The sequence below is a fragment of the Coregonus clupeaformis genome, chromosome 18 (assembly GCF_020615455.1).
Source record: "Coregonus clupeaformis isolate EN_2021a chromosome 18, ASM2061545v1, whole genome shotgun sequence".
NCBI lineage: Eukaryota > Metazoa > Chordata > Actinopteri > Salmoniformes > Salmonidae > Coregonus > Coregonus clupeaformis.
Genome location: NC_059209.1, coordinates 51850120 through 51877141, shown reverse-complemented (window position 1 = coordinate 51877141; position 27022 = coordinate 51850120). Strand labels below are relative to the sequence as shown.

Sequence of the window (27022 nt, the reverse complement as noted above, 5' to 3'; positions counted from 1 at the left end):
ACAGATCCACAGATGATGCAATCTCTATTGCACTCCACACTGCCCTTTCCCACCTGGACAAGAGGAACACCTACGTGAGAATGCTTTTAATTGACAACAGCTTAGCGTTCAACACCATAGTGCCCTCAAAGCTCATCACTAAGCTAAGGATCCTGGGACTAAACACCTCCCTCTGCAACTGGATCCTGGACTTCCTGACGGGCCCTGAGGGGCCCCAGGTGGTAAGGGTAGGTAACAACACATCTGCCACGCTGATCCTCAACACGGGGGCCCCTCAGGGGTGCGTGCTCAGTCCCCTCCTGTACTCCCTGTTCACCCATGACTGCATGGCCAGGCACGACTCCAACACCATCATTAAGTTTGCCGACGACACAACAGTTGTAGGCCTGAGCACTGGCAACGATGAGACAGCCTATAGGGAGGAGGTCAGAGACCTGGCCGTGTGGTGCCAGGATAACAACCTCTCCCTCAACGTGATCAAGACAAAGGAGATGATTGTGGACTGCAGGAAAAAAAAGAGGACTGAGTACGCCCCCATTCTCATCGACGGGGCTGTAGTGGAACAGGTTGAGAGCTTCAAGTTCCTTGGTGTCCACATCACCAACGAACTATCATGGTCCAAACACACCAAGACAGTCGTGAAGAGGGCACGACAATGCCTATTCCCCCTCAGGAGACTGAAAACATTTGGCATGGGTCCTCAGATCCTCAAAAAGTTATACAGCTGCACCATCGAGAGCATCCTGACTGGTTGCATCACCGCCTGGTCTTGCAACTGCTCTACCTCCGACCGCAAGGCACTGCAGAGGGTAGTGCGTATGGCCCAGTACATCACTGGGGCCAAGCTTCCTGCCATCCAGGACCTCTATACCAGGCGGTGTCAGAGGAAGGCCCTCAAAATTGTCAAAGACTCCAGCCACCCTAGTCATAGACTGTTCTCTCTGCTACCGCACGGCAAGCGGTGCCAAGTCTAGGTCCAAAAGACTTCTCAACAGCTTCTACCCCCAAGCCATAAGACTCCTGAACAGCTAATCTTGGGTACCCGGACAATTTGCACTACCCCCCCACCCCCAAACCGTCCCCCTTTTTTACTTTGCTGCTACTGTTTTATTATTTATGCATAGTCACTTTAACTCTACCCACATGTACATATTACCTCAATTACCTCGACTATCTGGTGCCCACGCACATTGACTCTGCACCGGTACCCCCCTACTGTTATTTTATTTTACTGCTGCTCTTTTTTTATTTGTTTTACTTTGCATTGTTGGTTAAGGGCTCGTAAGTAAGCATTTCACTGTAATGTCTACACCTGTTGTATTCGGCGAATGTGGCAAATTTGATTTGAGAAACAAGATTCTCTGGTCTAATGAAACCAATATTGAACTCTTTGGCCTGAATGCCAAGCGTCACGTCTGGAGGACACCTGGCACCATCTCTACGGTGAAGCATGGTGGTGGTGGCAGCATCATGCTGTGGGGATGTTTTTCAGCGGCAGGGACTGGGAGACTAGTCCGGATCCAGGAAAAGATGAACAGGGCACAGTACAGAGAGATCCTTGATGAAAACCTGCTCCAGAGTGCTCAGGACCTCAGTCTGGGGTGAAGGTTCACCTTCCAACAGGACAATGACCCTAAGCACACAGCCAAGACAACGTAGGAGTGGCTTCGGGACAAGTCTCTGAATGTCCTTGAGTTGCCCAGCCAGAGCCCGGACTTGAACCTGATCAAACATCTCTGGAGAGACCTGAAAATAGCTGTGCAGCGACGCTTCCCATCCAATCTGACAGCGCTTGAGAGGATCTGCAGAGAAGAATGTGAGAAACTCCCCAAATACAGGTCTGCCAAGCTTGTAGCGTCATACCCAAGAAGACTCGAGGCTGTAATTGCTGCCAAAGGTGCTTCAACAAAGTACTGAGTTAAAGGGTCTGAATAATTATGTAAATTTGATTAGTTATTTATTTTTATGAATTAGCAAAAAATGATAACCAGTTTTTGCTTTGTCATTATGGGGTATTGTGTGTAGATTGAGGGGAAAAAAACTATTGAATCCATTTTAGAGTAAGGCTGTAACATAACAAAGTGGAAAAAGTCAGGGGTCTGAATACTTTCCAAATGCACTGTAATAAGAGTTAACCTATAGACAAGATTAAATTGACAATCTGATGAGTGACAATATTAGACCTATCAGTTTTCTAATTGTACATGAAGAGATGGGCACGTCTTGTAATTGACAGATGCAGGGAAAAGAGCATCGCTTTTTCAAATCCTCTTACAGAGTCACATGCAGGTAAAACATTTTGTTTTCTATATAGTATCAGAAATATAATATTCTGCAGTTTCTATGACACTTTGTCAACTTTCATAATTCAAGAGGTGCAGCTCTATTTCCAAATTTCACTTTTTCCAAGAATATCCCTGCTGTCCATGCATTCAGCACATGACCACTCGCGCGGCAGCATTGCTCTGGCTACTAAGCAAAAACTACTAACATAATAACATTAAAATATGCTTTTCTGTTGTCAATGGATGAGTTGGCGATAGAAACCAGATAGAAACTGATAATGGGTCATATGACTTCAATGAACTGAATGATATTGAGGAGGGTGAAGAGTGATTTGAATTTTATTGATCTGAATGATGAGGGTGAAGAGGATGATTGAATTTAGAACAATAGTGTAATGATGATGAAGAATTGTGGGCGGTCTAATTATTTTATTATGAAACACTGGAAATTGTATATAATTTCCCCTCGGAGAGTCAAATCCGACACGGAGTACAACCTACAATGTGTGTAGTTCACAATGGCAAGCCGAACCAAATGAATGGACACTGACAGCATTGCAAATGCTGCAGAATTTCAATGAGTTGGAGTCGAATGGAGGATCGGATATTGAGCTTGAAATCGATGTTGCTGATGAAGAGTCTTCATCTGATTCTGATGTTGACTTCGAGCCTCCGCCTCCAATAGCTGAGCCTTGCCGCAGAAAAACCAGAACAGTGCCAACTGAGATGATGATCCCAACTGCCACGGTGAGACAGCAGTCTGGGAGAGATGGCACGGTTTGGTAGAAAAGAGTGACGAGTTTGTGACATGCAGATGTTACAGCGCATCAGAGATTGTACTGTTGCTCATGCACACAGAAAAGGAAACAATATGTGGGACATGTCAATGGATGAACTAATAGCATTTACTGCACTCTTGTATGTCCGCGGGGCATATGGCTGAAAGAGCATGGATGTGGAGTCATTTTGGTCTGGTTGGTATGGGATGGACTTTTTCCGAGAGACCATGACATACAACCGCTTCAGAGAAATTATGCTACACCTGCGGCTGGTGCAAACGAAACAAGGCCAATGAAAACCTGTGTTCAGTGCAACTGATTTGTTTGTGGGGCTTGCTCACACAAAGCCCCGAAACTGTGTGCTGACTGTGGACTAGAAGCATGAAGAGAAGATTGATTAATGTGTAAAGGAACGGGTATAAGGGCACAGTACAGTGTCCGATACAATCAACAAATGACTGTTTATACAGTGAGGGGTAAAAGGTATTTGATCCCCTGATGATTTTGTAAGTTTGCCCACTGACAAAGAAATGATCAGTCTATATTTTTAATGGTAGGTTTATTTGAACAGTGAGAGACAGAATAACGACAAAAAAATCCAGAAAAACGCATGTCAAAAATGTTATAAGTTGATTTGCATTTTAATGAGGGAAATCAGGATTTGACCCCCTCTCAATCAGAAAGATTTCTGTCTCCCAGGTGTCTTTTTATACAGGTAACGAGCTGAGATTAGGCGCACACTCTTAAAGGGAGTGCTCCAAATCTGTTTGTTACCTGTATAAAAGACACCGGTCCACAGAAGCAATCAATCATTCAGATTCCAAACTCTCCACCATGGCCAAGACCAAAGAGCTCTCCAAGGATGTCAGGGACAAGATTGTAGACCTACACAAGGCTGGAATGGGCTACAAGATCATCGCCAAGCAGCTTGGTGAGAAGGTGACAACAGTTGGTGCGATTATTCGCAAATGGAAGAAACACAAAAGAACTGTCAATCTCCCTCGGCCTGGGGCTCCATGCAAGATCCCACCTCGTGGAGTTGCAATGATCATGAGAACGGTGAGGAATCAGCCCAGAACTACACGGGAGGATCTTGTCAATGATCTCAAGGCAGCTGGGACCATAGTCACCAAGAAAACAATTGGTAACACTCTACGCCGTGAAGGACTGAAATCCTGCAGCGCTCGCAAGGTCCCCCTGCTCAAGAAGCACATATACAGGCTATTCCAGCATATATAGGGTATATATATATAGGGTACATATATAGGGTATTCCAGCATGACAATGACCCAAAACACACGGCCAAGGCAACAATGGAGTGGCTCAAGAAGAAGCACATTAAGGTCCTGGAGTGGCCTAGCCAGTCTCCAGACCTTAATCCCATAGAAAATCTGTGGAGGGAGCTGAAGGTTTGAGTTGCCAAACGTCAGCCTCGAAACCTTAATGACTTAAAGAAGATCTGCGGAGTGGGACAAAATCCGTCCTGAGATGTGTGCAAACCTGGTGGCCAACTACAAGGAACGTCTGACCTCTGTGATTGCCAACAAGGGTTTTGCCACCAAGTACTAAGTCATGTTTTGCAGAGGGGTCAAATGCTTATTTCCCTCATTAAAATGCAAATCAATTTATAACATTTTTGACATGCGTTTTTCTGGATTTTGTTGTTGTTATTCTGTCTCTCACTGTTCAAATAAACCTACCATTAAAATTATAGACTGATGATATCTTTGTTATTGGGCAAACGTACAAAATCAGAAGGGGATCAAATACTTTTTTCCCTCACTGTATCTTGTCATTAATATATTTCCACTAATATTTATTTACAGTACCAGTCAAAAGTTTGGACACATGTACTCATTCAAGGGGTTTTCTTTATTTTTACTATTTTCTACATTATAGAATAACAGTGAAGACATCAAAACTATGAAATAACACATATGGAATCATGTAGTAACCAAAAGTGTTCAACAAATCAAAATACACTGCTCAAAAAAATAAAGGGAACACTTAAACAACACATCCTAGATCTGAATGAATGAAATAATCTTATTAAATACTTTTTTCTTTACATAGTTGAATGTGCTGACAACAAAATCACACAAAAATGATCAATGGAAATCAAATTTATCAATCCATGGAGGTCTGGATTTGGAGTCACCCTCAAAATTAAAGTGGAAAACCACACTACAGGCTGATCCAACTTTGATGTAATATCCTTAAAACAAGTCAAAATGAGGCTCAGTAGTGTGTGTGGCCTCCATGTGCCTGTATGACCTCCCTACAACGCCTAGGCATGCTCCTGATGAGGTGGCGGATGGTCTCCTGAGGGATCCCCTCCCAGACCTGGACTAAAGCATCCGCCAACTCCTGGACAGTCTGTGGTGCAACGTGGCGTTGTTGGATGGAGCGAGACAAGATGCTCAGCCCAGTCAAAACGGTTCGCTGCTCTGGCACCCCAATGGTGGAACAAGCTCCCTCACGACGCCAGGACAGCGGAGTCACTCACCACCTTCCGGAGACATTTGAAACCCCACCTCTTTAAGGAATACCTGGGATAGGATAAAGTAATCCTTCTACCCCTCCCTTACCCCAACCCCCCCTCCAAAAAATAAAATAAATAAATAAACACATTGTAAAGTGGTTGTCCCACTGGCTATAAGGTGAATGCACCAATTTGTAAGTCGCTCTGGATAAGAGCGTCTGCTAAATGACGTAAATGTAAATGTAAATGTCCCAGATGTGCTCAATTGGATTCAGGTCTGGGGAACGGGCGGGCCAGTCCATAGCATCAATGCCTTCCTCTTGCAGGAACTGCTGACACACCATTGTCTTGCATTAGGTCTAGCATTGTCTTGCATTAGGAGGAACCCAGGGCCAACCGCACCAGCATATGGTCTCACAAGGGGTCTGAGGATCTCATCTCGGTACCTAATGGCAGTCAGGCTACCTCTGGCGAGCACATGGAGGGCTGTGCGGCCCCCCCAAAGAAATGCCACCCCACACCATGACTGACCCACCGCCAAACCGGTCATGCTGGAGGATGTTGCAGGCAGCAGAACGTTCTCCACGGCGTCTCCAGACTGTCACGTCTGTCACATGTGCTCAGTGTGAACCTGCTTTCATCTGTGAAGAGCACAGGGCGCCAGTGGCGAATTTGCCAATCTTGGTGTTCTCTGGCAAATGCCAAAAGTCCTGCACGGTGTTGGGCTGTAAGCACAACCCCCACCTGTGGACGTCGGGCCCTCATACCACCCTCATGGAGTCTGTTTCTGACCGTTTGAGCAGACACATGCACATTTGTGGCCTGCTGGAGGTCATTTTGCAGGGCTCTGGCAGTGCTCCTCCTTGCACAAAGGCGGAGGTAGCGGTCCTGCTGCTGGGTTGTTGCCCTCCTACGGCCTCCTCCACGTCTCCTGATGTACTGGCCTGTCTCCTGGTAGCGCCTCCATGCTCTGGACACTACGCTGACAGACACAGCAAACCTTCTTGCCACAGCTCGCATTGATGTGCCATCCTGGATGAGCTGCACTACCTGAGCCACTTGTGTGGGTTGTAGACTCCGTCTCATGCTACCACTAGAGTGAAAGCACCGCCAGCATTCAAAAGTGACCAAAACATCAGCCAGGAAGCATAGGAACTGAGAAGTGGTCTGTGGTCACCACCTGCAGAACCACTTCTTTATTGGGGGTGTCTTGCTAATTGCCTATAATTTCCACCTGTTGTCTATTCCATTTGCACAACAGCATGTGAAATGTATTGTCAATCAGTGTTGCTTCCTAAGTGGACAGTTTGATTTCACAGAAGTGTGATTGACTTGGAGTTACATTGTGTTGTTTAAGTGTTCCCTTTATTTTTTTGAGCAGTGTATATTTTATATTTGAGATTCTTCAAATAGCCACCCTTTGTCTTGATGACAGCTTTGCACACTCTTGGCATTCTGTCAACCAGCGTCATGAGGTAGTCACCTGGAATGCATTTCAATTAACAGGTGTGCCTTGTTAACCTCTTAAGGATCGGACCCTTTTTTTCAATTTTCGCCTAAAATGACATACCCAAATCTAACTGCCTGTAGCTCAGGACCTGAAGCAAGGATATGCATATTCTTGATACCATTTGAAAGGGAACACTTTGAAGTTTGTGGAAATATGAAATTAATGTAGGAGAATATAACACATTAGATCTGGTAAAAGATAATACAAAATAAAAACATGCGTTTATTATATATTTTTTATTCCATCTTTGAAATGCAAGAGAATGGCCACGGTATAATATTGCAGTTTAGGCGCAATTTAGATTCTGGCCACTAGATGGCAGCAGTGTGTGTGCAAAGTTTCAGATTGATCCAGTGAAGCATAGCAATACTGGACTATTTTGTGTCAATTGATACATTTTCAAGTACATAACTATAGAGAACATACAAAAATGATATGGTAATACAAAATGTAAGTTTACACACTCCCAGGAATGTCATACATGATGGATCATTAGCTTATACACTAACTTTCACACATCTAGATGGCCAGGCGGGGTGGGTGTGGAGCCAGAGACCGCAGGGGTTCAAACTGTAGAACCCAGTTTCTACATTTTGAATATACAAATTGATTTTATCAAACAATACTATGCTACATTTTATCTCTGGGACCCTTAGGATGACAAGTCCGAGCAAGATTACTGAATGTAACTACATTATTTACCTTCAGAGGTGAATGTATCAAACCAGTTGCCGTGATATACGTTATTTGTTGTTTTGCACTCTCCTCAAACAATAGCATGGTATTTTTTCACTGTAATAGCTACTGTAAATTGGACAGTGCAGTTAGATTAACAAGAATTTAAGCTTTCTGCCCATATAAGACATGTCTATGTCCTGGAAAGTTTGCTGTTACTTAAAATAGTGATGCTAATCACATTAGCGCACGTTAGCTCAACCGTCTCGTATAAGGGACACAGATCCCGTAGAGGTTAATTTGTGGAATTACTTTCCTTCTTAATGCGTTTGAGCCAATCAGTTGTGTTGTGACAAGGTAGGGGGGGATACAGAAGATAGCCCTATTTGGTAAAATACCAAGTCCATATTATGGCAAGAACAGCTCAAATAAGCAAAGGGAAAAGACAGTCCATCATTACTTTAAGACATGAAGGTCAGTCAATCCGGAAAATGTCAAGAACTTTTAACGTTTCTTCAAGTGCAGTTGCAAAAACCATCAAGCGCTATGATGAAACTGGCTCCCATGAGGACCGCCACAGGAAAGGAATACCCCAGAGTTACCTCTGCTGCAGAGGATACGTTCATTAGAGTTACCAGCCTCAGAAATTGCAGCCCAAATGAATGCTTCACAGAGTTCAAGTAACACACATCTCAACATCAACTGTTCAGAGGACACTGTGTGAATCAGGCCTTCATGGTCGAATTGCTGCAAAGAAACCACTACTAAAGAGGAATAAGAAGAAGAGACTTGCTTGGGCCAAGAAACACAAGCAATGGACCTTGGTTCCCGTGTAGCTCAGTTGGTAGAGCATGGTGCTTGCAACGCCAGGGTTGTGGGTTCGATTCCCACGGGGGGCCAGTATTAAAATGTATGCACTCACTTAACTGTAAGTCGCTCTGGATAAGAGCGTCTGCTAAATGACTAAAATGTAAAAAATGATGAGTCCAAATTTGAGATTTTTGGTTCCAACTGCCGTGTCTTTGTGAGACGCAGAGTAGGTGAACTGATGATCTACGCATGTGTAGTTCCCACCGTGAAGCATGGAGGAGGAGGTGTGGGGGTGCTTTGCTGGTGACACCCAGTGATTTATTTAGAATTCAAGGTACACTTAACCAGCATGGCTACCACAGCATTCTGCAGCGATATGCCATCCCATCTGGTTTGGGCTTAGTGGGACTATCATTTGTTTTTCAACAGGACAATGACTCAACACACCTCCAGGCTGTGTAAGGGATATTTGACCAAGAAGGAGAGTGATGGAGTGCTGCATCAGATGATCTGGCCTCCACAATCCCCTGACCTCAACCCAATTGAGATGGTTTTGGATGAGTTGGACCGCAGAGTGAAGGAAAAGCAGCTAACAAGTGCCCAGCATATGTGGGAAATCCTTCAAGACCGTTGGAAACGCATTCCAGGTGAAGCTGGTTGAGAGAATGCCAAGAGTGTGCAAAGCTGTAATCAAGGCAAACGGTGGCTATTTGAAGAATCTCAAATATAAAATATATTTTGATTTTGTTTAACACTTTTTTGGTTACTACATGATTCCATATGTGTTATTTCATAGTTTTGATGTCTTCACTATTATTCTACAATGTAGAAAATAGTAAAAATAAAGAAAAACCCTTGAATGAGTAGGTGTGTCCAAACTTTTGACTGGTACTGTATGCAATTCATCCTTTACAATTGTTCATGCACTGGAGCTTTTCATTTTGCCTGTGCACCTGGCTGGTTATAATATTATTTATTCTTCTTATTTTTTCTTTCTACTTTGTCAAAAGAAGCTGTAACTGGACTTCATGAGTTACTGTAACTCTATTACTAGTCGAATCTACAAATAAAGTTGATCAATTGGATTACACTGTAATGTTTTTATTGTAAGGGAAATTAAAATAGGCTGTAGGCCTACGTTTTTTCTAGAACTTTAGAATTATACAAAACATGTCCTTCACTATCTAAACAAATAACTATTTTTTAAAAAATGTCCACAAATATTTCTTCATTCAATTAATCCTTTACAAAAGTTTATGTACTATTTATCAAGCGTTGGTGCTTATGTTTGAGCACCTTGCGGGTTGATATGCATCTGATGCATATGCTAAAGGTGACACCCGGCAACTTTCTCTAGCGTTATACATATAGGCTGAAAGGCCAGGCGGTGTTAAACACTAGAACCAATAATTGTAAAAATGAAACGTTGTTTATGATGTCTGACGGAGTGGACATAAATCCAGTTAGTTGCATTTTATTAATAATAATAAAAAAGGTTGTACCTTTACATTCTGTCAGCCTCATGGCAAAATGTGTAAAATAACATGAGATTAGCAATTTTGGCTCATGAGTGCTACTTTTGGAACTACTGGCGAAAAAGTATACAAGAGTATAGGAGGATCTCTTTAAACTGAAGAGTTGCACAAACAGGAGAGACAGTTTTATCTCACATACAGGAGAACTCCCATCTGTCAAGTGTTATTTCACTTTAGTCTTGACTTGATGCTACATGCTGTGTGTGCTTACTTAGAAAACATCCTTATCTAGAGTGGTTTATGCAATTCAAAGAAGTCGTACATTTGTTCAGCAAGGCATTAGTTTGTGAACTTTAGAATTTTGTGCTGGGGCCATGTGGTTGTTGGACAGATACTCAAAATGTTGTACATTTTTGTGTCTGTGCTGCCTATTCAAAGGGAGGAAGCTGATGTCATTGATTTGGAAGGATTCAAGGAAACCATTTTCTCCAACTGACACCTGAGTAGTTGAGGTCATCCACCTCCATACCCCCCACCTCCCACCCCTTCATTGGTGTCAGTGGGAAAATGCCAACATTATGCAACAGCTAGCCAGCCCTGAGAAGAGGCTTTTCTTCCATTGTGCTGGTTTGTTCAGAAAGCCCTGGGTCCATGAGTAACCCGCCTAGCGACTCCCCTTCTGGAGCGTCTCTGTGTGGAGAGTCCTCTTCAGAGTAATCCATTACACCTGGTGATTCAGAGGAGAAGATTACCGGCAGTCTGTGCTTATCTATCTGGCTGCAAGAGTAATTCTGTTAATGCCCAGTCACATGGACTAGGCCTGGGTTCTCCCTCTGCTTCTAAAGCTGTCCTCACTGGGCTGGTGGCAGCACCGCCTTCGGCTAATCCACTGTTCCTGGCAATATTGATCACATATAGTTTTCCAGGGGTTTTGAAGGAGTTTTCCACCTAGAGATCAGTTGACTAGCAAGTAGCCTGTTGGTTAGGTATCACAGAGCTCTTCCTGTTGACGAGTAGATGGTGTTATGTGTCCTAGGGCTCTTGCCTTTTGTCTATGTCAGTAAATCCTCTCAGATTAGTTGAATGACGTGTGTGTGTGTGTGTAAGTGTTAGAGAAAAGAGGAGTCTACCTCAAACCATAACATAGGCCTAATACAGACTCCTCAACTCTTTCTAAAGTTTTTCCTTCCTAACCCGGCCAAGACACACCCTGCTCCATATGTGACACGAGTGGAGTGACTGACAGTAACAGATGGGAATGGAAGTGAGTGACAGGCAGCAGTGGCCAGTCTTAAAGGAGGGAGATGGGCTGGTCCCTCCCCTGAGGTTAATGAGATTTGGGCAGAGCTATGTGTGCCAGGCTCACCGCCCTCCTTGTCCATGCTTGGCCCATGTTAGGAGCTCCATGGCAGCGCTGCCTGGGAGTCAGTTGACTTGTTGGGTGGCATGCAGCCTCTGGCCCCTGCTAGCTAAGGAGATCAAGACATCCATTCTGAAAGTTGCCCAAAGTCCCTCTGTTTTCTTTTGTCTTTTGCAATTGAACAAGTAGCTTTGCTGGTCCCAGAGAAGGGAAGAAAGAAAGCCATTCTCTGAGGTCTTTGATAGCAGGTTTCTGTTGGACAGCAGTATAGGATCCTGGATTAGGATCTTATTTTCCCCTGCTGAAGTGGAAACCTGTTGCTCTGCAGCTGAGAACTAGGACAGACACATTGTTTGGTTGACTTCTTAGAATTGATTGAATAAGGATGGAAAATGTATTTCATGCTGGGGAAGAATTCATGTTGAGAAAATCCAGTCGTATCACTTCCGGCTATACAGTGTTTGTGCGTGTTTGTGTGTGAGAGAGGAGGAGGAGGTTGGATTGTGTGCGAGTCCCTAAGAGAGAGGGAGGAGAGGTAGGACACAGCCCTCTGCCTCAAGCTGTGGTTGGAGACTGTGCGCTGCAGCAAGTCCCCTCAGGCAGGAGCACTCTGACTTTGCTTTTCATCACTGCTTTACTCACACACAGAGGGACGGGGAAAAGTAGGCTATAGATAAATGAAGAGAGAAGGAGGAGTGCCACTACAGCGCAGCAGAAGGCAGCTGCCTACCTACATCACACAGATGAGACCGGACTAAGTAACTGTCAGTCTGTCACCCAGGGATTGGGTCAGGACCTGAAGATATTTCTCTTTACATTCCTTTACTCCGACACTTGGATCCAAAGAAGTGGGCTGTAGACAGGGGTCAGGGAAGAGGCTAGATTTCTCTCCGTCCGGTCAACAGAATGCATCTGGTGGTGGAGTCCTCTCAGGAGGCTGTGCTGAAGATGCTGCCCTATTTTGTGGAGAACGCCGTTCTGACCCAGACCGAGATATGCCGCATGTGAGTTTAGTAGCGTGCTGCTGTGTGGAGTGGGTGGGAAGTTCTGAAACAGTGCCTCATAGATAGATAGATGGAGTGTGTGATCTACAAGAATAGAAATGCTGTTAGATTTCCTAATTTAGCCTAACTTAGTGTGTGGTTCTAAGACAGTGCGCCCAGTGCTTCTTAGTTGTGTAGAATGTGAAGATGTGTACGGCAGATAATACTCAGTGGTGTACAAATGCAATAGGAGGGCTACTGGGATGTTACTGTGTACTATCTGTCCTTTTTGGAACAATACCTGCTAACCTTTCTGCCTGTGTAAAAGGTTATATAGCCTAGCTACTGGCTTGAAATTTCCATAGATCAACTGAAGAGTGATCATGGGTCCGATCCAGTGTTAACTTCATCAACAAAAATAGTTAGTAAAATATTCATCAAACCCCTATTTTTCAGTGGCAATTAACGAGACTATAACTGACTAAATAGACCCAGAAAACACGAACTAAACAAAAGTGGTTTTTCATTTCAGTTGACTAAGACGAGACCAAATAATCTCTGTGGCTAAAATCTGACTAAGTGGACTGGACAAGAGTTTTTGGAGAGAGTGAGAGCTTTTCAGTGATGACCACAATTAATATTAGCAGCACAGATGCGCCGCGCAGTTCTGTTCAGTAGTGGGAAGGATGCATCACACCCGACAAACACAGCCTACATCAACTGGTGAGCTGTGGGGAGCAAGCAATGTGTGTGGGTAGACAGGCTCCGCTCCGGCTCCGATTTTATACACACCGCACATGCTTCACTTTAGCTAAAAAGACACCACCAGCCTTCTAGTAGCTACACAAGCTGCTTTACGAAATATAAAACAGCATTGAGTTTAATAGTAAAAATAGCAGTTTTTCTCTCCCTTGAGTAGGCTATAGAAAAGTAGTCTGTCTTTGAATTTGTAGTCTCGATCAACCCTCCTACTTTTTCCACTGCATTTCATATACAGGTTCTGTAGCCTAGTCTCCACCTTTTCCTCAGAAAAAAACAGTTTGATTCTAGCTAACGTTAAAAAGACATGACCCATGACCCGCTACGTTTATTTATTTCTATTGTGCATTGGTGGGCTGCATTTTACATTCATAAAGCATATCGCGGGCTGTTTAAAAAAAAAATGGCTACTTGCGGACTGGACGGTTAATCATTTGTTTAGGCTACGCCTTGTTCAGTCATGTTGCCTCAGTAGCTAGCTATAGCTAACAACTTGGGGTGCATACAACAGGATGCAACGTTTTGGAACGTTCAGATAGAAATATGCTATGTAGAACGAACATGCCTCTTACATGTTGAATAAGGAATAAAGTCTGCTCTATTCATGGAATTTCTATCTGCAATGAATTTTTCAACTGAACGTGGCCCTGGTAGCCTGTATGCAAACATTTGGTGGCACAGAAAGAAAGGAAAGAGATAGCAGACCATTTATTGACAAAATTCCTCTTGCCACTATGCTATATATGACTGGGTAAATAACTTTATTTTGAGCACAGGAGACTTGGGACTCGATTCGGACTCAAGGTTTAGTGACTCGACTACATCATTGGGTGAAACAGTCATTAGCCCCCGTTCTACTTTTGGACATCAATGTGGCTCTGGCGTCTGTGGAACGTTGATAACAATGACTTGACAGTGTGATGGAGGTGTGCAACCCATACTACTTTGCCAATAGCCTACTTTGCGGCACCATCTTGTGATTGTGCTACTCTCTCTCGCTCTCTCTGCGCTTGTGTGTGTCTGTTTGTTTTGTATGTAATGTGCAATATCTATGTATGCTGAATTAGGAATTTACATGGCCAGATAATTCTTATATAATGTAATATTATTCTTATGTTTGTCATATTTCCGCTGTTGGGAAGAGAATAGGATGTTATGCAGAAAAATATGTTGGTAGGACAAGGCTATGTATGTTTGTGCACATGGAAGATTTAGCTTTACTATATTTTATTTTTATTTTTTATTTCACCTTTATTTAACCAGGTAGGCCAGTTGAGAACAAGTTCTCATTTACAACTGTGACCTGGCCAAGATAAAGCAAAGCAGTGCGATAAAAACAACAACACAGAGTTACATATGGGGTAAACAAAACATAAAGTCAAAAATACAACAGAAAATATATATACAGTGTGTGCGAATGTAGTAAGTTATGGAGGTAAGGCAATAAATAGGCCATAGTGCAAAATAGTTACAATTTCGTATTAACACTGGAATGATAGATGTGCAAAAGATGATGTGCGAATAGAGATAATGGGGTGCAAATTAGCTAAATAAATAACAATATGGGGATGAGGTAGTTGGGTGGGCTAATTTCAGAAAGGTTGTGTACAGGTGCAGTGATCGGTAAGCTGCTCTGACAACTGACGCTTAAAGTTAGTGAGGGAGATACGAGTCTCCAGCTTCAGAGATTTTTGCAGTTCGTTCCAGTCATTGGCAGCAGAGAACTGGAAGGAATGGCGGCCAAAGGAGGTGTTGGCTTTGGGGATGACCAGTGAGATATACCTGCTGGAGTGCAGACTACGGGTGGGTGTTGCTATGGTGACCAGTGAGCTAAGATAAGATGGGGATTTGCCTAGCAGTGATTTATAGATGACCTGGAGCCAGTGGGTTTGGCGACGAATATGTAGTGAGGGCCAGCCAACAAGAGCGTACAGGTCACAATGGTGGGTAGTATATGGTGCTTTGGTGACAAAACGGATGGCACTGTGATAGACTACATCCAATTTGCTGAGTAGGGTGTTGGAGGCTATTTTGTAAATGACATCGACGAAGTCAAGGATCGGTAGGATAGTCAGATTTACGAGGGCATGTTTGGCAGCATGAGCGAAGGAGGCTTTGTTTTGAAATAGGAAGCCGATTCTAGATCTAACTTTTGATTGGAGATGCTTAATGTGAGTATGGAAGGAGAGTTTACAGTCTAACCAGACACCTAGGTATTTGTAGTTGTCCACATACTCTAGGTCAGACCCTCCGAGAGTAGTGATTCTAGTCGGGTGGGCGGGTGCAAGCAGCGTTCGGTTGAAGTGCATGCATTTAGTTTTACTAGTGTTTAAGAGCAGTTGGAGGCTACGGAAGGAGTGTTGTATGGCATTGAAGCTCGTTTGGAGGTTTTTTAACACAGTGTCCAATGAAGGGCCAGATGTATACAAAATGGTGTCGTCCGCATAGAGGTGGATCCGAGCGTCACCAGCAGCAAGAGCGACATCATTGATATACACAGAGAATAGAGTCGGCCCGAGAATTGAACCCTGTGGCACGCCCATAGAGACGGCCAGAGGTCCAGACAACAGGCCCTCCGATTTGACACATTGAACTCTATCTGAGAAGTAGTTGGTGAACCAGGCGAGGCAGTCATTAGAGAAACCAAGGCTATTTAGTCTGCCAATAAGAATGCGGTGGTTGACAGAGTCGAAAGCCTTGGCCAGGTCGATGAAGACAGCTGCGCAGTACTGTCTTTTATCGATCGCGTTTATAATATAGTTTAGGACCTTGAGCGTGGCTGAGGTGCACCCATGACCAGCTCGGAAACCGGATTGCATAGCGGAGAAGGTACGGTGGGATTCGAAATGGTCGGTGATCTGTTTGTTAACTTGGCTTTCAAATACTTTCGAAAGGCAGGGCAGGATGGATATAGGTCTATAACAGTTAGGATCTAGAGTGTCACCCCCTTTGAAGAGGGGGATGACCGCGGCAGCTTTCCAATCTCTGGGGATCTCAGACGTTACGAAAGAGAGGTTGAACAGGCTAGTAATAGGGGTTGCGACAATTTCGGTGGCTAATTTTAAAAAGAAAGGGTCCAGATTGTCTAGCCCAGCTGATTTGTAGGGGTCCAGATTTTTTAGCTCTTTCAGAACATCAGCTGTCTGAATTTGTGTGAAGGAGAAGCGGGGGGGGCATGGGCAAGTTGCAGCGGAGGGTGCAGAGCTGGTGGCCATGGTAGTGGTAGCCAGGTGGAAAGCATGGCCAGCCGTATCAAAATGCTTGTTGAAATTCTCGATTATTGTAGATTGATCGGTGGTGACAGTGTTTCCTAGCCTCAGTGCAGTGGGCAGTTGGGAGGAGGTGCTCTTATTTTCCATGGACTTTACAGTGTCCCAAAACTTTTAGGAGTTAGTGCTACAGGATGCAAATTTCTGTTTGAAAAAGCTAGCCTTTGCTTTCCTAACTGATTGTATATATTGGTTCCTGACTTCCCTAAAAAGTTGCATATCGCGGGGGCTGTTCGATGCTAATGCAGTACGCCACAGGATGTTTTTCTGCTGGTCAAGGGAAGTCAAGTTTGAGGAGAACCAGGGGCTAGATCTGTTCTTAGTTCAAATTTTTTTGAATAGGGCATGCTTATTTAAGATTGAGAGGAAAGCACTTTTAAAGGACAACCAGGCATCCTCTACTAAAGGAATGAGGTCAATATCCATCCAGGATACCCGGGCCAGGTCAATTAGAAAGGCCTGCTCGCTGAAGTGTTTTAGGGAGCGTTTGACAGTGATGAGGGGTGGTCGTTTGATCGCAGACCCATTACGGACGCAGGCAATAAGGCAGTGATTGCTGAGATCCTGGTTGAAGACAGTGGAGGTGTATTTAGAGGGTACATTTGTCAGGATGATATCTATGAGGGTGCCCATGTTTACAGATTTAGGGTTGTACCTGGTAGGTTCGTTGATAATTTGTGTGAGATTGAGGGCATCTAGTTTAGATTGTAGGTTGGCCGGGGTGTTAAGCATATCCCAGTTTAGGTCACCAAGCAGTACGAACTCTGAGGATAGATGGGGGGCAATCAGTTCACATATGGTGTCCAGGGCACAGCTCGGGGCTGAGGGGGGTCTGTAGCAAGCGGCAACAGTGAAATACTTATTTCTGGAAAGGTGGATTTTTAGCAGTAGAAGCTCAAACTGTTTGGGCACAGACCTGGATAGTACGATAGAGCTCTGCAGGCTATCTCTACAGTAGATTGCAACCCCACCCCCCTTTGGCAGTTCTATCGAGACTGAAAATGTTGTAGTTGGGGATGGACATTTCTGAATTTTTGGTGGCCTTCCTAAGCCAGGATTCAGACACTGCTAGAACATCAGGGTTGGCGGAGTGTGCTAGCGCAGTGAATAACTCAAACTTAGGAAGGAGGCTTCGGATATTAACGTGCAAGAAACCAAGGCTTTTACGTTTATAAGTTAAGAAGCCAATACAAATGTGATATGACTAAAATGAAAGGGCATTTAGTTGACTAAAATGGCCCACTGTTTTCGTCATTTTGACACTAACTAGACTAAATCATTATTCAAATGACAAAAATGTGACTAAATGTGACACTCAAAAAAATTGGGGGCCCAAATTAATACTGGTCCGATCAAGTTCATGCACATTACAAGCCTGATACTAATAGTAGTCATACATTGGTGATTGTATGAATTCTGCTAATTCAGAATCAAGAACCGGTCTTTCCTGTCCTAGAAGAATAGGTACTCCAAGAGATCATTGAGGCTATTTGGCAAGTCTCTGTGTTGCTGTCTTTGTTAGCTGTGATAGCAGATATAATTTAGCCCTGGTGTTAGTGGAGAGGCTGATAGCAGGGTGCTGGAGGCTCGGAGACACCAGAGCAGAGGCTAGTTAATTAGACTGTCTGAGTGTGGTTCATGGTGGTGGACGTGGGGCTGGTGGTTTACATGACCGGAGAGAAAGATTCACGTTCAACACATCCTCCGGTTTCTCACTGTGGTTTCTCACTGTGGTTTCTCACTGTGTTTTACTCATGCAGCCTATTTCAATTGATCATACAGCAGTGTACAGTGCATTCGGAAAGTATTCAGACCGTTTACTTTTTCCATATTTTGTTATGTTACAGCCTTATTCTAAAATTGATTAAATTAAATGTTTTCCTCATCACTCTACACACAATACCCCATAATGACAAAGCGAAAACAGGTTTTTAGACATTTTGGCAAATGTATTAAAAAGAAAAAACAGAAATACCTTATTTACATAAGTATTCAGACCCTTTTCTATGGGACTCGAAATTGTGCTCAGGTCCATCCTTTCCATTGATCATCCTTGAGATGTTTCTACAACTTGATTGGAGTCCACCTGTGGTAAATTCAATTGATTGGACATGATTTGGAAAGGCACACACCTGTCTATATAAGGACCCACAGTTGACAGTGCATGTCAGAGCAAAAACCAAGCCATGAGGTCGAAGGAATTGTCCGTAGGGCTCCGAGACAGGATTGTGTCGAGGCACAGATCTGGGGAAGTGTACCAAAACATTTCTGCAGCATTGGAGGTCGCCAAGAACACAGTGGCCTCCATCATTCTTAAATGGAAGAAGTTTGGAACCACCAAGACTCTTCATAGAGCTGGCTGCCCGCCCAAACGGCGCAATCGGGGGAGAAGGCCTTGGTCAAGGAGGTGACCAAGAACCTGATGATCACTCTGACAGAGCTCCAGAGTTCCTCTGTGGAGATGGGAGAACCTTCTCCACAGCACTCCATCAATCAGGCCTTTATGGTAGAGTGGACAGTCGTAAGCGACTCTTCAGTAAAAGGCACATGACAGCCCGCTTGGAGTATGCCAAAAGGCACCTAAAGGAAACAACAAGATTCTCTGGTCTGATGAAACCAAGATTGAACTCTTTGGCCTGAATGCCAAGCGTCACATCTGGATGAAACCTGGCACCATCCCTACGGTGAAACATGGTGGTGGCAGCATCATGCTGTGGGGATGTTTTTCAGCGGCAGGGACTGGGAGACTAGTCAGGATCAAGGGAAAGAAGAACGGAGCAAAGTACAGAGATCCTTAATGAAAAACTGCTACAGAGTGCTCAGGACCTCAGACTGGGGCGAAGGTTCACCTTCCAACAGGACAACGACCCTAAGCACACAGCCAAGACAACACAGGACTGGCTTCGGGACAAGTTTCTGAATGTCCTTGAATTGCCCAGCCAGAGCCTGGACTTGAACCCGATCTAACATCTCTGGAGAGACCTGAAAATAGCTGTGCAGCAACGCTCCCCATCCAACCTGATAGAGCTGAAGACGAGAAACTCCCCAAATACAGGTGTGCCAAGCTTGTAGCGTCATACCCAAGAAGAATCGAGGCTGTAATCGCTGCCAACGGTGCTTGAACAAAGTACTAAGTAAAGGGTCTGAATACTTATGTAAATGTGGTATTTCAGTTTGTTTTTTTAAACCTATTTTGCTTTGTCATTATGGGGAATTGTGTGTAGACTGTATGTGTACTATCTGTAGAGAATAAGATAATTACTTTTAATTGTATTTTTTAGTAAGAGATACTGTAAGTTTACAATGCTATAGGCCTAATAGATTGATATCCTGCTGAGATATCACAGGTTATGCTGAAGAAGGCTCCAAGTGATAGGCTAGATGGAGGTTGAGGTATAAAGGTGTTTGATGAGGATTATCTCTAGCACATAGTGTCCTAAAGTTTGAAGGAGGTGCTCCATCTCCTCCTATAGATGTAGGTAGCTGCAGCTCTACCTCATATTCATCATTCCCTGACAGGAGCACCTCGACACAGCCTAATAAATCTCAAAACAGGGTCATTCCATGTCATTTCAGCAAGCCATGACACCCACCATGTCAGATTGTTCTGAAATATTTTCTATAGTTAGAAACGGATAAGATTAGCATTCCTGCAACATTTTGTTGAAATATAATTTGATCTCTTAGAAATTAAGCTAATTTATTACATCCAAATTGTCAATTTTAATTGATAAAATTCATATAATATTCAATAAATATAGTTCCTAACATCCGATTTGGATCAAACTTTTTTCAAACAATGAGTAAGACATGAGGAATCCAAATAAATGGCCAAAAGCCACACACGGACCCCACGCTAATCCCACCCCAAGAACAGAGACTTGCCAAATAGCCTCAATGAGCCCTTGGAGTACCTATTCTTCTAGGACAGGAAAGACAGGCTCTTGATTCTGGATGAGGAATCCAAAGAAATGGTCAAAAGCCACACACGGACCCCCCGTACCCCACGCAAATCCCACCCCAAGAACAAGTACACTACCGTTCAAAAGTTTGGGGTCATTTAGAAATGTCCTTGTTTTCGAAAGAAAAGCAATTTTTTTGTCCCTTAAAATAACATCAAATTGATCAGAAATACAGTGTAGACATGGTTAATGTTGTAAATGGCTATTGTAGCTGGAAACGGCTGATTTTTAATGGAATATCTACATAGGCATACAGAGGCCCATTATCAGCAACCATCAGTCCTGTGTTCCAATGGCACGTTGTGTTTGCTAATCCAAGTTTATCATTTTAAAAGGCTAATTGATCATTAGAAAACACTTTTGCGATTATGTTAGCACAGCTGAAAACTGTTGTGCTGATTTAAAGAAGCAATAAAACTGGCCCTCTTGAGACTAGTTGAGTATCTGGAGCATCGGCAATTGTGGGTTTGATTACAGGCTATAAATGGCCAGAAACAAATAACTTTCTTCTGAAACTCTTCAGTCTATTCTTGTTCTGAGAAATGAAGGCTATTCCATGTGAGAAATTGCCAAGAAACTGAAGATCTCGTACAACGCTTTGAACTACTCCCTTCACAGAACAGCACAAACTGGCTCTAACCAGAATAGAAAGAGGAATGGGAGGCCCCGGTGCACAACTGAGCAAGAGGACAAATACATTAGTGTCTAGTTTGTGAAACAGGCGCTTCACAGGTCCTAAACTGGCAGCTTCATTAAATAGTACCCGCAAAACACCAGTCTCAACGTCAACAGTGAAGAGGTGACTCCGGGATGCTGACCTTCTAGGCAGAGTTGCAAAGAAAAAGCCATATATCTCAGACTGGCCAATAAAAAGAAACGATTAAGCAGTCTGAGATATGGCTTTCTCGCATGGAATAGCCTTAATTTCTCAGAACAAGAATAGACTGAAGAGTTTCAGAAGAAAGTTATTTGTTTCTGACCATTTTGAGCCTGTAATCGAACCCACAATTGCTGATGTTCCAGATACTCAACTAGTCTCAAGAAGGCCAGTTTTATTGCTTCTTTAATCAGCACAACAGTTTTCAGCTGTGCTAACAGAATTGCAAAAGGGTTTTCTAATGATCAATTAGCCTTTTAAAATGACAAACTTGGATTAGCAAACACAATGTGCCATTGGAACACAGGACTAATGGTTGCTGATAATGGGCCTTTGTACGCCGATGTAAAAATCAGCCGTTTCCAACTACAATAGCCATTTACAACATTAACAATGTCTACACTGTATTTCTGATCAATTTGATATTTTAATGGACAAAAGATTTGCCTTTCTTTCGAAAACAAGGACATTTCTAAGTGACCCCAAACTTTTGAACGGTAGTGTATATAGTATCAGTTTTCCATGTCTGACAAGTAGTATGGAGCTGCAGCTCGGAGTATTGTTTGTTCATCCTATGTAATGTATTCCCAGTGAATTTTGTGATAAATTTTTTTCTCTTCCCTGTTAGGATGGGACATAAACCTATCAATGTCAATGACTAATTTCTCTGAACAGGGGGAAAAAACAACCCCAAATTCACTGGTAATACATTACATAGGATGAAGAAACAATACTCCGAAACAATACTCTGAGCCGCAGCTGCTCCATACTACTTGTCAGAACTGATACTATATACTTGTTGTTGGGGTGGGATTGGCATGGGGTGTGGGGGATTCGTGGGTGGCTTTTGACCATTTGTTTGGGTTCGTCATGTCTAACTCATTGTTTGATAAAAGTTTGGTCCAAATCGGTTGTTAGGTACTATATTTATTGAATATTATATGAATCCTAGAAATTAAAATGGCCGATATGGGTGCAATCAATTAGATGAATTCCTCAGAGAGCAAATTATATTTCAACAAAATAATGTTGCAGGAATGCTAATGCTATCTGTTTCTAACAACAGAAACGATTTCAGAACAATCTGAGATGGTGGGTGTCAAAACCCTCTTTCTTGAGGGTGGAATGACCCAACAGGGAGGAGAGAAACAACAAGCCAAAGTGAAACAAAAGCTCTTGTGATTAGCGGCCGGCCACTCCTATGGGCCCGTCTCTGGGGAACGCTGTCTCTGTGGTGGGGGTGGGGGGCACAAAGCAGAGCCTGTTTCGGTGTTATCGAATGCTTGGGCCAGGCCTCCTCCTCCTCTAGCCTGGAAACAGGAAGTCCAGTCAGGGACAGACACTTGGGGAGGGGGGTGGTGGAAGGACTCAGGGATGGTTCTTGACCCTTACTGGGCTGAGATATGTGACCCCTGAATGTTTAGGCTTAACTCCCTTTTAAGCCAGAATTTTTGCCATGGGTTGCTCGGATGACGTTATTGTCTTACATGAAATTTAACATGCGCCGGCTCTGGTGTTGTCTAGTTTTCCTGTTTGTTTTGTTCCTGTCGCTCTCATCACACCTGTACTTTCCAATGACATGCCTGTTTGCTAGACTGCACATACAGGGTACATTGGGTATGTGTTCCGCCCTGCTGTCAGGTGGATTTACGAGCCTGGAGAGAGACTCATTCTGTAAGCACAGTGAAAGGGAATAATTGGAGCTAGCATAGAAAACAGCTTCAGCCCTCACTTTGTCTTTCACCACCACCATGCCATATTAGTTATGTCACCTGCAGAATGCACAGGAACCCAACGAGAGGTTGGACATAATAGCGTAGACAGGTGAGACTTTTAAATGGCGTGTGTAGCTCAGAGGAATGCATTACAAACTACTGCAGCTAATTATTCAGTCTGTTTTGCATTTGGCCGGGCCAGCAGAGACCTGACAGATCCCATCAGGATGCAGCAGCTTATGCAGGACAGGGGAAAAGGCCAGATAAGCTTGATTCATAGCTGCTGTAGGTTGAGCCTCCGGCTCCCTCTTAAACTTGGCTTACTCCTGGACTTTTACAATTGGGTTTAGTGGCTGAAATACTGGGTGCTTGTCTGGGCCTCCTGACCTGAAGCCCTATATTAAACACTTCTCTTATCTGTCTGGTCCCAGGTACGACTTACCTTCTCTCCCTATCTTCACTTTCTCTGTAACATAGGGCTGTAGAAGGTGCAAGGATTATGTTATAGAATTAGAACAGTTTGACTCACATATCACAGTGCTGAACTGTGAGTGACCATGTGGCTCAGTCTGCCCACATTGTTGCATGATCCAGTTTCTAACGGCTCTCTCCATCTGTTGTTTTTCTAGCCTGAGTGAGAGTTTCTTCATGGTGAAGGGTGCCGCCCTCTTCCTGCAGCAGGGCAGCAGTCCTCAGGGCCATAAAGCACAACCCCACCACAAACATGCAGGTGAGTACCTACCACACAACCACAGGACAGGACCACATGAGCTGCCATTCAAAGTGGCTAAATGGTCCCAAGACTCAGACTTTTTGACTTCATTACTCTGTCCATCTTACAGACAGTGTTGTTGTGGTTGTTTTGTCTGGTACTTTGTTGTGTAGTCTGATGGGTCTCTACTTTCTACCTGTTCTCCTGGAAAACATGAGTGCACTTGAGTTGAGGTGTCTGGCTGATTATTAGCATGTTCCAGACGTGTGTAGCTTAGGCAGATTAGTGGTTAAGTAGGCCTACAATAGGCTATGTGGCTGCTGGTAGTGTTCAGTGGCAGGCCTACTTGTGTTCCGTATCAATCAAAGCAGGACACTGAGCGTTTGTCTTCTGGCAGTCATCAATGTTGTAGTCATGTATCCGAGAGTCTGTTCAAAGCTTCAACGTCATGAAATCCATATGGTATACCATATATAGGTCCTAGAATAAAAAGGGTATAAGAGGTTTTAGTGTTTAGCCATAATGTTAAGGATGATATTTCAGGTGTGATTCTGAGGCAAAGGTTTTAATTGGTTAAAAACAAGATCCTGCAGCTGCTAGGGAGAGCTTAGCATGCACTCTCAATATCACAGAGAACCATGGATATGTTTTTCTCCCCTTTACTAACAGTTGTTCAAGTTTTACTCTGAGCCTTTAATTTCCTAATTTGAGTCCAATTCATTTCTCATTCCCCATGTTTAAGTGAATTCAATAGGAATTTGGAATGGTTTGCGTCACCAAGTGAATTGACTGAACTTCAGGACATTCAGGATTGGCTGCTAGCCCACATTAAGTGTTTGCGTTGGTAGGGAGTTACTGGAGGATGCAGTCATGTGTTTCTTATAGAGGAAGTACTGCCTGTGGAAAATTCATTGGCCAGTTTTATTTAGGGTCTTTGCTGTGGGACAGAATGTTTTCAAATAGGATAATCTCTAAAGCTTGGCCTTTGGGCAACGTATTGGCCTGTAGCCCGCTGCTAGTGAACATTGTGCCGTATTGTAGTTAGAATACTTAGCGGTGCCCTCCGGTTGTGAGCTGACTGATTTCTGATCCACACTGTGCAGTCCCTTCTGTCTGAGTAAATAACCATTGTTGGCCACAATCTTGCCTGGCCACAATATTTTGTCAAAGCTGTAACAGTGGCGGGAGATATCTAATGAAAACACTGCCTAGTGAAAAACTTGCAGAACTGCCAGCACATAAAGAAAGATGCCTGCATGTCAACTGAATTTGGCCTCAACCAAACCAAATACAGAGATTAGCATTTGTCTCAGTAGATTTGTTTCTAGATCTAACAGTAAGACTGAGCATCTGAACTTGGCTGAGCTGAGGAGAACTCCAATAGCCCCTGGCTGTTTTGACCCAGAACAGTTGCAAAGTAAAGTACTAACCTACTAATACATGTAAATGAATATATGTCTGAACGTGTCTTTAATATGTGTTTGAACGTACCATGAAGCAGAGGAGCAGGGGAACATGCCCAGAGCCAGCGTGGCGCAGACAGCTGTAATTAAAGCTGCCCAGGAGGAGAGGACATAGTTTGTTTGCCAGTTGTCGGAACACCTTGACTGACACATACTTGGCTGCCCCTCTTTACTCATCATCACTGCAGTGGTTAGGCTTGTCATTTAACCCCTTGTTATCCAGTAGCCCCCTCTTTGGCTCTCTGCGTCCCAAATGTCTCCCTAAGCCCTATTTAGTGCACTACTTTTGACCAGGGCCCATTGGGCTCTGGTTAAATGTAGTGCACTATATATGGAATGCGGTGCTATTTGGTACGTAACCTTTCTCTCACCCCACTTCCTCAGGGGAACTTGCATCTAGTCTGGCATGATCGGGTCAAAACATTCCAATATGACAAAGCAGAAGCGGTTTTTAGGTGTGGTTTTATGGTTAGCTGAGGCTGAGTTGTGGGTGATCAATTTGTAGATGACAAGCAGGAAAGCGTCTTTGGCTTGTTGTATGACACTAGCCCATTGTGCCTGCACTTACTCAATCACTCAACAATGGAGTACATTTAAGATGTCATGTAGTATGATGAGTGTTCAGTTTCAAATGTCAAGATTTGTTTTATAGGACTAATCACATAAAACCATGCTATCTGATAATGACACTGACCGACCAGGTGTTGTCATGGTTGTTGTTTAGTATTTATGTTTTATGTTCTTCTCTCTCAACAGGAGACTTACCTCAGCACCTGCAGGTGATGATCAACATTCTTCGCTCGGAGGACCGAATCAAACTGGTAAGAGACGCACGCACGCACGTGCAGTGACTAACCACCTGGCACCATGACATAGGCAACCTGCCTGAATACTTTTTATTGTGTACTTAAGACTTGTTTGCTCACTGTAATTATTAGCTCATGAGAACATGTTTGAGCGCGCACAGGAGAGCATTACCAAGTGTTTCCATGGTTTCTGTGAAATGGAGAGTTAGTTTATGTTACCTACCTCTATGTTCTCACACTCCATTGGAATGATGCCTCCCATGTATTTACAAACTGTTTTTGAATGATAGAAATTGCTTTAGAGGATTGGAATGTACGTGTGTGTGTGTAATGGTTGGACTGTATGGGTGTTAGGCTCATTTGCCCAGGGTCAGTCTGTGTGTACCATCAATGTTCAGAGTCAATTTGTATTACCTTAGCAGATTGACATGTTGGGAGAGGTGGATGGACATGTAGCAGCCTAGTTGTTTGTGAAATAATTGATGAACCTGTCATGTCCTCTGGAACAGGCAGTGCGGTTGGAGAGTGCCTGGTCAGACAGAGTGCGCTACATGGTGGTGGTGTACACCAGCGGACGACAGGACACAGAGGAGAACATCCTGCTAGGAATAGACTTCAGCAACAAGGACAGGTGTGTATGGGTCTGGGCCAGCTCGCGTGTTTGGGCCTCCTCACTTGCTATGGTCATCATTGATGCAGATGTTAGACCCTTGATGTAGCAGTATCTCCATTTGAAGTTGTTTTGGAACGTAAAACCAGATGTTGTGTTGATCTGCTGGGAACGTGTCTGTGTGTTGTTCCCAGCAAAAGCTGCTCCGTTGGCATGGTGCTACCTCTGTGGAGTGACACCAAGATCCATCTGGATGGCGACGGGTGAGTGAGTCCCCCATAGAGATACAAGTATTCTATATCTGTGTCCCATCAGTCAGACAGCAGCCCCCTGCTGGCCATTCAGGGGAGAAACAGCTCTTTGGTTAAAACTGTAATACATTTACATTTCAGTAATTTAGCAGACGCTCTTATCCAGAGCGACTTACAGTTAGTGAGTGCATACATTTTTCACACTGGCCCCCCGTGGGAATCGAACCCACAACCCTGGC

General features: G+C 43.8%; 1 protein-coding gene across 3 annotated transcripts in view; it reads left to right on the top strand.

Moving 5' to 3' along the window:
* ssh1a (slingshot protein phosphatase 1a) overlaps positions 1-27022 on the top strand; it is a 70064-nt gene that overhangs the window by 32587 nt on the left and 10455 nt on the right. Inside the window, exons 1-5 of one of the 3 annotated variants that reach the window (XM_041886418.2) lie at positions 12013-12380; positions 23571-23671; positions 25873-25937; positions 26432-26553; positions 26727-26795. In XM_041886418.2, coding sequence (XP_041742352.1) covers positions 12283-12380; positions 23571-23671; positions 25873-25937; positions 26432-26553; positions 26727-26795 — 455 coding nt within the window. In that variant the 5' untranslated portion in view covers positions 12013-12282. Of the gene's footprint in view, positions 1-12012; positions 12381-23570; positions 23672-25872; positions 25938-26431; positions 26554-26726; positions 26796-27022 lie in introns of those variants that run through there. The other 2 variants (XM_041886411.2, XM_041886403.2) reach the window with 2 other exon arrangements.